Source organism: Neophocaena asiaeorientalis, unplaced genomic scaffold, assembly GCF_003031525.2.
Source record: "Neophocaena asiaeorientalis asiaeorientalis breed wild unplaced genomic scaffold, Neophocaena_asiaeorientalis_V1.1 scaffold176, whole genome shotgun sequence".
In the NCBI taxonomy this organism is placed as follows: domain Eukaryota; kingdom Metazoa; phylum Chordata; class Mammalia; order Artiodactyla; family Phocoenidae; genus Neophocaena; species Neophocaena asiaeorientalis.
In genome coordinates this window covers 118,252-131,882 of record NW_020175788.1, presented here as the reverse complement: position 1 = coordinate 131,882, position 13,631 = coordinate 118,252, and the positions used below count along the sequence as shown (strand labels likewise).

Sequence of the window (13,631 nt, the reverse complement as noted above, 5' to 3'; positions counted from 1 at the left end):
CCATTTTTAAAAACTTTAAATGGAGTATATCTATAAAAATATTAAATCACTATGTTGTACACCTGAAACTAATATAATATTGTAAATCAACTACACTTCAATAAAAAATTTTTAATAAAAATAAATAGAATATAATTAACTTTATAAGTATATTTAACAAAATCGTTAAGTTTTATATAGGAATTTCTATCTTAAACTGATTACTGATAAGAAACTAAAATAAATAACATTTCTATTTTTACTGTGTATTTAAAAATTGTTTTTCTATTTGAAACACACCAACCATTTGATTTTACTGATTTTTTAGAAATTCTTAACACTTAAAAAATAAAGTACCAGCATCAATTCCTAGATCCTATTATTTTTTAAATAAGTACCAAAATACTAGTGCTGACATTTTGCCCTGGTAGTGCCGTGACCACCAACACCTTCATGTTTTTCCTTCTTTCTAGAATATTCTTTTCTTCTTTAATAGCTAACGACTCACCCCGTTATTAAAAACAGCTCCAGCACCACCCGCTTTGGTGGTCCTCCGACCTCACCTCTGAGAGAGACACCCCTCCCGCCCCAGAGCAGCAGTGCGGTCCCCTCTCCGGACGCCCTCTGCCCCACACCCGAGCGGCCCGCCTCCAAACACCTGACACGCATCACACCTCTTACTGTCACCTCTCCGAGTCAGGACCACGGCTGACTGCAGACGCCCGCGACCAGGGCCCTGCCCCACATCAGGTGCTCTGAGAAGGTCTAGAGAATCCATGACTTCTCCCCAATAAATAAGTTGCTTCCTCTCTGGTTGGTAAAAGCAGATTTCCAGAAAACGTGTTCATGGCCCCTCTTGCCACCCACCCCCACAAACCCCTCTTCTGAACGACTCTGAGCACTGTGACCTCCAAATCCAAACCATTTCCTTTGACGTGCTGTTTTGCTCTGAGTTAACCAAAAGCACCAAATGAGGCAAGGCGAGGCGAGGCCAGGCATGCCGGCGGAGCAGATGAAAGCACCCCGTCCCACCTCTGTCTTCAGGGCCCATTCTGTGAATTCTCTGCTATATGCAGACGTGTCCATCACCCTTTCCAAGCACCCCAGCCCGATCCAACAGCACCCTTGCTTTACTCACCGGCCTGCTCGCTAAACTCCACTAGAGGCCTGACGCGGGAGAGGTTAGGGGCGGCCGCAACAATGAGGCTAGGAGTCTGCTCTCCACTCCGCTGACTGGGCTCAGACACTAGCTGGTGAACTCTCTGGGCAATGCCCTCACCTGCCATCTGCATCCCTGAAGTGCTGCATGGCAAAAATGTAAAAAACCAGATCCATGTACGGCTAAGCAACATGGGTTTTTCCACTGGTCTCTATAAAGAACAGCTTTATTACGACATCCACCCAGCATCCCCAGGCAGTGAACGAGGTACCAGCTGCCCATCTCCACCTGCTCCTGTCTCCCCCACAACGTGGCTGGCCTACTTCACCTCCCTCTCAGGTATTTCTGGTCTTCCGTTCTACCTGCGGGAACACAAGGTGTCTAGCTAGTGTCACTTTCTACTTGTCTTGTTATATGTCACGTTGCCTCCCTGTTCAGGCTGTGAACCCCATGATGACAAAGGCGCACCCTGTGTCTTATACATGTGTGATTCCCCACAGCATGAAAAATCTCATTTTTGATGCATTAGTTGTCACCCTGGACAATAAGCCTCCTACTCTGCTTGGTGTGCACTGTGAACAGTTACAGAGCTTTGAAAAGAGTAAGAGGAGAAAAGGAGAAAGTCCAGAAACAGCAGGGCTGAAGGCAGGGGCCGTCACACAGTGGAACGCCAGTGCTACAATGCCTGTTTAATCGAAACCTTGTAATAAAAGTTTAAATACATAATTTTTCTTTTTTTTTTCTTTTTTTTTTTATCAAAAGACCATCCCCTGCATCCCCGGCCTGCTGGGGTGGAGGAGGGGCAGTGGGGTCTGGCTACCTCCAGGGGTGGAGACACGGCAAGTCCAGCTCCAGTCGGCTTCATCTTCCTCAGAAGATGCTCTGTGAGTGAGTCCGATCTCGGGGAGGGAGCCCCCCATGCCGCCATCCATGGAGGCAGGAGTCTGCCCAGCATCCCGGCCGGAGGAGAGAGCTCCCTGCACCTCAGAAGACGAGGAAGAGCAGGGCCTCATGCCGGGGCAGCACGATGTTCTCCACGGTGCGGTCCATGGCGCGCACCTGCTCGGGGGAGGCAGTCAGGAAGGCCAGCGGCCCAATGCGCTGCTCCGCACATGAGTGGCACAGGTACCCACCCTTGTTTTCCTTCCTGTTGCTCTGCAGGGCAGGATGAGAAAAAGGGAGCAGGGGGAACAATTGAAGGGCAAGCGTTTCCCACCAAGAAGCGTGAACCAACCACCACCAGCACTGCCATCATGACTGATGCTTTCAGACCCGCCTGTGTGGCCCTGAGGCCGTACCTCTCCCAGCACAAGTGCCCAGGGTGGACTCTGCTCTATCAAATCCCCCAGAACGTATCAAGGCAAGGGATGAAGAGCCAAGAAAAACCTAACTGGGCCCCCAGGTAAATTGTCCTCATCTGAGTGTCCACACAAGCCCACCTCCCAGACTGTGGTCACCCAGCCTGGCCCCACTGTGTCCAGCGTCTGTGACACTGAGGCCCACCAGACACCTCTGGGCCTTCCTCGTGGAAGGATTGGACGAGCTTCCCCTTCACCTCCCTCACCCACAACCCAGATGGGCACAAAGACGAATGAACTAAATCCTACGGAGAGCAGAGGTCGTGGCCAAGACACATACATAGGTGATGGGCAGCTTCCGCATGGTGAGCACGGTGTCCATGGGGATGGCGTTGCTGCACTGCCCCACGCAGCAGCGGACCACGCCTGTCTTCAAAACATTACTTGTCAGCTCTGCTTGCAAGAAATACTCCTGGGAAGGAAAGAGTGAGGACAAGAGTCACAGCAATGCCTCTGCCACTTCCTACTTGGACACCCCAACAGCTGAGGGCTGTCAACACTGTAGACCTTGCACAAGTCCCGGAATGAGAAGAGCACTGACCCCTGCATCTTCCCTCTGTTTCTCTACCTTCCTCCTGCCTGTAACACCGTCTCCAAGAGAACACTCACAGCTGGACCCAGTCTAGCTAGATTCTTGCTAAAACGGCCAGTTTAAAAAGGAAAGGTTTAATGGACAAATGTGAAACTGTTGGCTATAATGATATTTCAGGACTATTTCTGGATTTTATCTTAGGCTGACCTGTGCCTGAATCATTAAGGATGACTTGTATATTCTCTTTACAGCCCAGATGAGCTTAAAAGACCTGCCCACATCAGTCCTGCCCACTACCATCTCGCAAGTCTTTGGCTGTCCTAGGGGGCAAACACTCAAACTCTCTAAACCCCAGTTTCTCCATCTGTAAAATGCACAGAAGCCAGCACCCACTTCACCCGGCTGTTGTGAGGAAGACACACAACACCGAGAGCTAAGTGCTCAGCGACTGCACACAATGGGCACCCAGATCAAACGCCAGACGGGAAATGCCACGAGAACAGGGACCAGGGTCTGGTCTGCTGCTGCCCCACAGGAGGCTAACAAGGTTCTGGCATACCAGTAAGACTGCAAATACTTGCTGACAAAATAATTATGATTTCATGTTTTTTTGGATTACAACTGGCTATTTATCCAATTTTTGCAAAATCCGTGTCCAAAGTTCTGATTTATATGGTTTTTCTCTCTTTCAGGATCTGGCTACCTGCTTTAGGAAAGAACAGAAAATAAACAAACACTAGTGTTCCCAATCTAACTGTGGGAAATCCTTTCTAAAATAAAATTAGAGATTTTCTTGGAGTCCCCTTTGCCCATCTGTCATCACATTCCCTCCCTAGGGGAAAGCAGCATCATGAATCTGGCATGAATCCTTTCCAATCCATTCTAAACTGGCTTTACACTTAACGTATATTTCTAAGAACATAAGGTGTCATCTTATAGGTATTTATTTACGTAAGTGTTATACTGTTAGTTTGCTTCTCATCTAGTACATTTCTTTTTGGGTTTTTTTGTCTGTTTGTTTTTGTTTTTGCGGTATGTGGGCCTCTCACTGTTGTGGCCTCTCCTGTTGCGGAGCACAGGCTCCAGATGCGCAGGCTCAGCGGCATGGCCCACGGGCCCAGCCGCTCCGCGGCGTGTGGGATCTTCCCGGAGCGGGGCACAAACCCGTGTCCCCTGCATCGGCAGGCGGACTCTCAACCACTGCACCACCAGGGAAGCCCTAGTACATTTCTTTTAAGTGCTGTACAGGATTCAATCATCTCACTCTCCCACATTTTATTAAGACAGTCCCTTTGTGTGGAGACTGATGTTACCAAATTATTTCCAACAACGCAGCAATGAACATCCTTGTACATGATTTCCCACCCACACATGCAAGAGGTCCTCCAGGGCTTTCTACCTTTTCTGACCCCGATCCACGCCAAAAAAATCCACTCAGCATTACAATTCTACATACACACACATGCATGTATGAAAGACTGAAATCAGTTTCACAAAATAGTATGTAACCTCACATGCTGTGGACTGATTCCTCCTTTAGACTTTACTCCACTTCCCTTTTTTTTTTTTTTTTAAAGATCATCATAACCCACTAACTAGGTTCCTAAATCGTTAATAAATTGCAATCTACAGTTGGAAAAACACTGCTGCAGAGCAGTGGTTTTCAAACATTTTGGTCTCGGGACTCCTTTACACTAATAAACATTAAAGGCTCCAAAGAGGTATTGCTTCCATGAGTTAGAGCTACTAATGTTTACCTGATTAGAAATTTAAACTTTTGTCTTTTGGTTGTGCCGGGTCTTAGTTGAGGCCCATGGGCTCCTTAGTTGACACATGTGAACTCTTAGTTGCGGCATGCATGTAGGATCTAGCTCCCTGACCAGGGATCGAACCCAGGCCCCCTGCATTGGGAGCCTGGAGTCTTAACCACTGCACCGCCAGGGAAGTCCCAAACGTTTTAAAATGTTTATTAATTCATTTAAAACATAACATAATAAACCTATCATATGTTAACCTGTATATTTTTATGAAAAACAACTGTATTAAAAATAAAAACCTTAACAAGGGACTTCCCCAGCAGTCCAGTGGTTAACACTCTGCCTTTCAATGCAGGGGGCGCGGGTTCAATCCCTGGTTGGGGAACTAAGATCCCACATGCCGTGCAGTGCGGCCAAAAAAGAAAAAAAACAAAGGGTACCATGAAAACAAACCAGCTCAATAAAAGTAAATAAACAGACTGGACAGCTAATATGTCAATTAGGCATTGTGTTCTACTGCCTGTAACACTTAAATAATGGCTCAAATAATTGCAGGGTTTTTATTAAAAAAAAAAAAAACTTTAACGAGAAGAGTAGCATTGCTATACATTTTTGCAAATCTCTTTCATGTCCGGCTTAAAAGAAGGCAACTGGGCTCCCATCTCTGCCTCTGGGTTCAATCTGTGGTGACGACATGCCATGTGGCCTCTGGAAAACTCCACTGTCCACTGTACACTTGTGAGAGCACTGAGGTTTCAGGGCAAGTAACTACCCAGTATTATGAGAAGAGCACGGAGTATACGTACAGTGTGTATTGTGAAAGGTTCCCAGAAGGTTCCTCTGACCACACTTTGAGAACCAGTGCCCACCCCCGACCATCCTGGCCAGAATCTGAAAGGACAGACTTCTTCATTCTCACCCATCAGACAATTTTAGGTTGCATTTCCCTGACCATCAAGGAGGTTGCATAAATATAAATTTTTTAACAGATTCCCTGGCCCCTGGGGCTTCCTTTGCCCATTTACCCACTAGGTTGCCTGTGTCTCAGGAATGTGCAGTTCTTTATGACTGTGTGGGTCCTCTTTTCCACAAGCACATAAGCTCAAGGAGGGCAGAGTTATGCTTGGCTCATGCCCACGACCTCAGCACTGTGCCCAGTACAGTGCTGAGTACAGCTGCGCTTAGTAAGCACATGCAGGACGGATGGGGGAAGTGTCCCCTCCACTCCGTGATGGGCCTTTTAACTTCATGCAAAGCAGCGGCCGGCACAGTGAAGGGCACAGGCCCTGCAGACTCACCTCAGTTCACAGCCCAGTCTACCCACTTTGGGGTAGTGCACCTTTGGGCAGGTGATTCTACTCGGTGCCTCAGTTTTCTTATCAGTAAAACTGGCAAAACGACAACTGCCACGAAAGATGTTTTTTTTAAGGGTTAACTATATGTTAGCTGTTACTTTATCACACTGAAGCTTTACATCTCGATGCAATCAGATTTACCTGTTTTATGATTTACTATTATATGTCCTGCTTATTATTAATCTCCTCCTAAATGCCAGGCCTCCCTCGGCCCCTGCCCCTGGAGGTCAACGTCTCAAAGACAAGTAGCCATCACTGAGGACCCTGACGCTTCTCCCAATCGACTGTAACGCCGTTATCTCATCAGCTCATCACAACCCTTCTCTAACCGTCTCCTCTGAGGTGCGGTGATCGCCGTTTTGCCAGTATTACAGACTAGGAAACAGAGGTACAGAGCAATGAGTAACTTGCCAAGGTCTCAGAGCGCCCACGTGGAGGACCCAGTCTGACCCGGATCTGTAGAATTGGCCCCGCAAAGCTTCTCAACAGGAGGGGATGCTGCTGTCCCTCATCCCACAAATGCGCACTGAGTGCTGACTCTGTGCAGGCCCTGTTCTAAGGAGAGACCCGTGAGCACTGGGTTCAGAATCCAAGATGCTGAGGCTGAGAAGCGTCTTTGAGCAACCAGCATAACTCCACGTCATTTAATAATTCAATAATGTAATGATCCCCTCGCTTCCTCAAAACTTAAAGAAACAAAAGGTGTTTACCTAGATTTTCTAAGGGGGTCAGAGAAAAAGGAGTCTGCCTGCCCTACTTTTGGTTACAGGGGAGACCAGGATGGCTCATCACCTTACAGGTGATAAGGTAGCAGGAAACAAGGGCTCCCTTTTGTTCTAAATCCTCACCAGGCACGACATGCTTTCACCTTCTCCAGTGACTACCCTCCTCTCCCCCTCCAGAACCTCCAAGATCCCCCATGAGCTGAGGGTAGACTTAGCCACTTCTGAAACAGGATGCACCCAAACTGGTTCATATTGCAGCTGCGATAAAGAAAAAGCAGAAGTCCTCACACAAGGTCCTTCAGACTTAGAAACATCTAGTCATGCAAATGGGCAATATTTCCGGGGTTTCCTCAGAGCCCCCCACCCTGTGGGCCAACAGATGTTTCCCAGCCCAGCCTCAGTAAGGGGGAAGTATTTCTCTAGAGTCTGTGTTCTTTCTTCCATGAAGAAAATTCATTTTCCCCATAAAATATATGCAGTGACCAACTGATAAGCTTCCAGTTAGTTTTAAAAAGCCTATTAGACTCTAATACATAACTTGTGGGACTCTAAGGTATAAAATCCATGTGATGAATTTAGCAATTTCTAGAAAAATGACATATCCATTTACCCTTGATCCAGAAATTTAGACTATAGAAATGTATCCCCAAGAAGCACTGGCAAAAACAGAACATGACATGTGCATAAGAGTATGCATTGTGGCATTAGTTTTAAAACCAAAAGATTGGAAAGAACCCAATACCCATCAGCGAGGAGCTACATAAATCATGATAAATGGACACAGTGAATACTACTCAGCTATAAAAAGGAGAAAGAGCTTTAGAAACTGATAAAGAGCCAGCATCAAAAAATCCAGAAACAATAAATGCTGGAGAGGGTGTGGAGAAAAGAGAACCCTCCTGCACTGTTGGTGGGAATGTAAATTGATACAGCCACTATGGAGAACAGTATATAGCTTCTTTAAAAAACTAAAACTAAAACCAGGGCTTCCCTGGTGGCGCAGTGGTTGAGAGTCCGCCTGCCAATGCAGGGGACACAGGTTCATGCCCTGGTCCGGGAGGGTCCCACATGCCGCGGAGCAGCTGGGCCCGTGGGCCATGGCCGCTGAGCCTGCACGTCCGGAGCCTGTGCTCCGCAACGGGAGAGGCCACAGCAGTGAGAGGCCCACGTAGCGAAAAAAAAAAACAAAAAAAAACAAAAAAAAACTAAAAACAGAACTACCATATGACCCAGCAATCCTAGTACTGGGTATATAGCCCTGAGAAAACCATAATTCAAAAAGATAACATGTACCACAATGTTCATTGCAGCACTATTTACAACAGCCAGGACATGGAAACAACCTAAATGTCCATCGACATTTGGATATTTATCCATCGACGAATGGATAAAGAAGATGTGGCATGTATATACAATGGAATATTACTCAGTCATAAAAAGGAATGAAAATGGGTTATTTGTAGTGAGGTGGATGGACCCAGAGTCTGTCATACAGAGTGAAGTAAGTCAGAAAGAGAAAAGCAAATACTGTATGCTAACACATATATATGGAATCTAGAAAAATGGTACTGATTAACCTAGTGGTAGGGCAGGAATAAAGATGCAGACGTTGAGAACAGATTGAGGACCCAGGGGGGAAGGGGAAGCTGGGATGCAGTCAGCGAGTAGCACTGACATACATACACTACCAAATGTAAAATGGATGGCTGGTGCGAAGCTGCTGCACAGCTCATGGAGATCAGCTCAGTACTTTGTGATGACCTAGAGGGGTGGGATAGGGAGGGTGGGAGGGAGACGCAAGAGGGAGGGGATATGGGATATGTGTGTGCATATAACTGATTCACTTTGTTATACAGCAGAAACTAACACAACACTGTGAAGCAATTATACTCCAGTAAAGATTTATTAAAAAGATGTATTAAAAAAAAAGGAACTAATAAAGAGTGATTTCCATGTCTATTTCTCGGTGACAAAGTGAGGTAAAGAATATTACAGAATGCTACTTTCTGTGAAAAAGGAGAACAGAAGAATATATATATACATATCTGCCAATATTTGCAAAAAGAAATACTGAAGGATAAATCAAACACTAATTTTTAAAAACTAGCTATTGGGACTTCCCTGGTTGGCACAGTGGTTAAGAATCCACCTGCCAATGCAGGGGACACGGCTTCAATCCCCGGTCTGGGAAGATCCCACATGCCACAGGGCAACTAAGCCCGTGTGCCACAACTACTGAGCCTGCGCCCTAGGGCCCGCATGCCGCAACTACTGAAGCCCACGTGCTCTAGGGCCCACATGCCACAACTACTGAGTCCGCGTGCTGCAACCACTGAAGCCTGCGCGCCTAGAGCCCTTGCTCCACAACAAGAGAAGCCACTGCAATGAGAAGCCTGCGTACCACAACGAATAGCAGACCCCGCTCGCCGCAACTAGAGAATGCCCGTGCACAGCAACGAAGACCCAACGCAGCCAAAAATTTAAAAATAAATAAAAAGTAGCTATCAACGATGGAGGGAGAGAAAGTCTGCAGGAGACAGGGAGGGAATGAGACTTCTCGGGGATACATGTGTTACAAAGTTTTCACTTTGAAAACGTAAGTTTTATACATTCAAAAAAGATAATCAAACAGGAAAGCAATTCTTTCAGGAAGTGTAGGACAAAGAAACATATCTGCCTGCAATTAAACTGGTGATCAAACCACACAAAGAGGAAAAGACTCATCTCAGGCACCTTCAGAACATGCTCTTCTGACTGCACATCCTCAGTGGAATGTGGGGAAACAGAGCTGGTAGGAAATCTTAAATTCCATACAGTATTCTGCCAACAGTAATACTGGTATTACATTAAAACTTTTATACACAGAATAGTATAAATAAGTAAGTAATAAATACTGTTCGGAACCAAGATTTTCAGTGTAAGAGAAAATATTCAAGCATTTAAAAGAAGTAAAAATCCTTAAAGGTTAAATCTGATTGGGCTGGAAAACCACAAGTGATGAGGTTTATAAATGTAATTGGCCACCGGCTCCAACAGTGCGGACACAGAGCAGCCTCACGAAACGGGAGCAGAAGGACAGCAGGTGAAGAAAAGGTTTTCACTGTCTGTGGTGCACACTCGGCAAAAAACTCTGAGGAAAAGTGAGAAAGTGCTTGTGGTCACAGCTGGGGCAGTGGCTACTCCCGGGGGTGGGGGTGGGGTGGGGGTGCTGGCTGTGAGGCCACCAGGAAGGCAGTGGGGACAGCTGGCAGACCCACTCTCCTGACCTGGGTGGACGCCCACCTCACCCCTAGTTGCACCCGCCCGTGTGTTTTATACATTTGTGTCACGTTTAACAACAAGAAGTTTAAATTAAGAATTGCGATTGGAATTATCAGTATGATAATAATCAGAACTGTTGATTTTTCTTTTCAAAAATACGGATTTCCTAGCCCTGTCTACTAAAAAGGTAAACAGTCTGAGCATCACTAAGAGGGAGGGAATCTGAAATCACTGCCTCCTGATGGGATGCAACACAAAGCAAAGCCCCCTGCCCACCCCAACCCCCATGGAGGATTCTGGCCAGAACAGTTAGACCCAAATCCAGTCATGCCCCTGCAGTGACTTCCAGTGATGGGGAGCCCAGGGCGGGGAACAGCAGAACAAACCCAGAATGGGAGACGTTCTGGGGAACAACCAACTCGGTTTCCACAAAAAGACAGGAGCGTCAGAAAGGACGCAGGGGGTCCTGGGCTGCTCTAAATTAAGAAGCTTAAAAGACCTTATAACCAAACATGCGTTTGGGGCCTAATTTGAACAAATCAACTGTAAAAGACATTTCTGAGATAATCATAGAAGTATGACTGCAGAATGGGTAGTAGAGCCCATAAGGAACCACCATAAATTTTATAAGATATAAAATGGGACCGTGGTTACGAGAGAAAGGTCCAGGGTGTTTTAGAGACGTGGACTCCAAATATACACATGGGTGATTTGTACACGGAAATTCGATACACCATTTTCTCAACTTTAAAACGTCTCAAAATTTTCCTTATGTAGCCCATGTTGTGAAGTATCACTGCTCTACAAGACCTCCATTCACATGGATGAGGGCTTCCCTGGTGGCACAGTGGTTGAGAGTCCGCCTGCCGATGCAAGGGACACGGCTTCGTGGCCCGGTCTGGGAAGATCCCACATGCCACGGAGCAGCTGGGCCTGTGAGGCATGGCCGCTGAGCCTGTGCGTCCAGAGCCTGTGCTCCACAGTGGGAGGGGCCGCGACAGTGGGAGGCCCACATACCACAAAAAAAAAAAAAAGTCACGGATGTGACAATCTGCTTTTGTTACAGATCTAACCACTACCATAACACAGGTTCTACAAGAAAACCATACTATAGGTTCTAAAAAAAATTACTTATGATCAAAGTTTATGCAAAAACTCACACAGTAGGTACAGATTATTTGTACATGAAAATTACTCTCCTACTTCACTCCCTAGGGTACTGGTTTTAGAGGTTAAAAAAAGCCATGCTTATCTCTACACTAGGAGTCAGCAAACTGCAACCAGGGGCCAAATCCAGACCAGCGTCTGCTGCTGTCAATAAAGTTTTATTGGGACGTGGCCCACCATTTGTTAACAGATGGCCCACAGCTCTCTTTGCTGTGGTAGCAGAGTTGAGAAGACGCAGCAGAAACTGCAGGCCTGCAAAGCCTCAGATATTTACCGTCTGGCCCTTGACAGAAAGAGATGGCAGCACTCTGCTCTAAGTCATCTCTGGAAACTCCACTGGGTGACCCAGGTGCCACCAAGGGTGCAGCCAAAGAAAAAGGCTTACAGTTCTAAGCGCTGACACATTAGCTGTTACACACAGCGAGGCCCAGGCGAAGCAAAGCTGCTGGGGAAGCATGCAGCTGACTTCAAATTCCAGAAACATTCTTATGGCCAAACAGGCCTGTCTTCGAGAGGCATGGAAGACAAGTGCCAGAGAGGGTTCAGAGAAAAGTGCAATAAAAATGCAAGGTCATCAGTCTCACACAGGAAGCTTTTGCGGCCACGACAGGTCATGCAGCATATTCATCTGCAATTTCTCCCTTTTAAGCGCGGACACACTCTTCCTCAAGAATGTGAAGAGAAATGCTATTTGCTAACTTGTTTACCATCTATCTCTCGTCTTAGAACTCAGGCTCTGTGAGGGGAGGAATTTCTCCAGCCCACTATCACACCCCAGGGCCTAGACACGCACTTGGAACACATCAGACACTCAACAGATATTCGATTATGAGCATCAGGGTTCTGTGTTACCACCACTTACCAACTCTGAGACTGTGGACACCACTTACTAGAAAGGACCACTGCCCCCCATCTCCCCCAGCCCAGGCCCCAAGCTGTGAGCAGCAAAGCTGAGATTCCACGGCTCCCAGTGTTCTCACCTCTGAGAGAACACGCACTACAGCACTTGGACTAAATCCTACTGTACAAAACCTCACACGTTTGGGAGACGGCTAAGGAAAAAAGAGTATTTATAGTGACTTCCCTGGCGATCTGGTGGTTAAGACTTCCAATGCAGGGTTCAATCCCTGGTCAGGGAACTAAGATCCTGCAAGCCATGCAGCACAGCCAAAAGGAAAAAAAAAAAAAAAAGAATATTTACAGTCTCTTTTACGTGTAAGTTTTATGTTTCAGGCTTAAGAAGCTTTGCTTCAGGGAAAGACAGACGAAGTAGTAACCATTAGCTCAAATTTCTGTTCTAGTTTCAACCCAACAGGGTTGAAAAAACTGAACAGCTTATCCTCTAGACCTTGAAAGGCAGAAAAGACATGGAAATGAGGGGGTGGGGGAGGGGGCTGGTCTGTGAGGGGTAAAGAGGGAGGGCTGACACTTTCCTGCTTCTCACCAGTGACAAGGACAGGTGCCTGAACACGCGCTCTCCCTGGCAGGACACATTCTGTCCAAGTCTGGAGTCCACCAGTCCAAAAGGGACCAGGGAGCAGGAGGAGGGCGTGCAGACCCAGAGGACATTCCTGCTGTTCTTCCCAAAGAGTGCTGAGCGCTAACCCAGCAGGGAGAACTCACCAAAGACGTGAGCGCAGTTAGTGTTTAAAAAGAACTTTTAAAACTGACTCAGGAAAGAACGTAGAAAAGAACCCAGGTTTTTGTTTCTGTGGTTAGGAAGGACCCTCCCGCACTGGCAATCGGCCTCCAAGCACCCAAGAAAGAGAAGCCTCTCTCTTCTGATGCAGACCCCCAACCAAAAGCCTCGAAGGCCCCGGGTTGGCTGATCCCTTATTCAAACCGGTAAAATCCGGACATTGTTAAATTAACTCATGCTGTCCTCTTACCCCAGCCAAAGTCAAGATGTTCTCCAGTGACCTGGTCATGATGAGACGCTTCCTGGCGCGAGTTACTGCTACATACAGTAAATTCCACTCGTCCTCAGAAAACGACTCTGCAGAAAGCAAAGGGGGAAAAAATATCAACACAGAAGCCTGCTTACAGAAATTTATATTCTTATCTAAACGTTTACTATTCGGGTCTTCCCTGGTGGCGCAGTGGTTAAGAATTTGCCTGCCAATGCAGGGGACACGGGTCCGATCCCTGGTCCGGGAAGATCCCACATGCCGTGGAGCAACTAAGCCCATGTGCCACACCTACTGAACCTGAGCTCAAGAGCCTGCAAGCCATAACTATTGAAGCCCATGCACCACAACTACGGAGCCTGTGCTCGAGAGCCCACAAGCCACAATTACTGAACCCATGCGCCACAACTACTGAAGTCCATGCATCCTAG

At 46.8% G+C, this 13,631-nt stretch overlaps 1 protein-coding gene across 2 annotated transcripts in view; it reads right to left on the bottom strand.

The window, feature by feature from the left end:
- Positions 1-318: 318 nt before the first annotated feature.
- FBH1 (F-box DNA helicase 1) overlaps positions 319-13,631 on the bottom strand; it is a 46,594-nt gene continuing 33,281 nt past the window's right edge. For both annotated transcript variants that reach the window (XM_024732268.1, XM_024732269.1), the window contains exons 19-21: positions 13,183-13,289; positions 2,777-2,908; positions 319-2,293 (exon numbers count right to left, since the gene is read on the bottom strand). In XM_024732268.1, the coding sequence (XP_024588036.1) occupies positions 2,123-2,293; positions 2,777-2,908; positions 13,183-13,289 (410 nt within the window). In that variant the 3' untranslated portion in view covers positions 319-2,122. The remainder of the gene's footprint in view (positions 2,294-2,776; positions 2,909-13,182; positions 13,290-13,631) is intronic.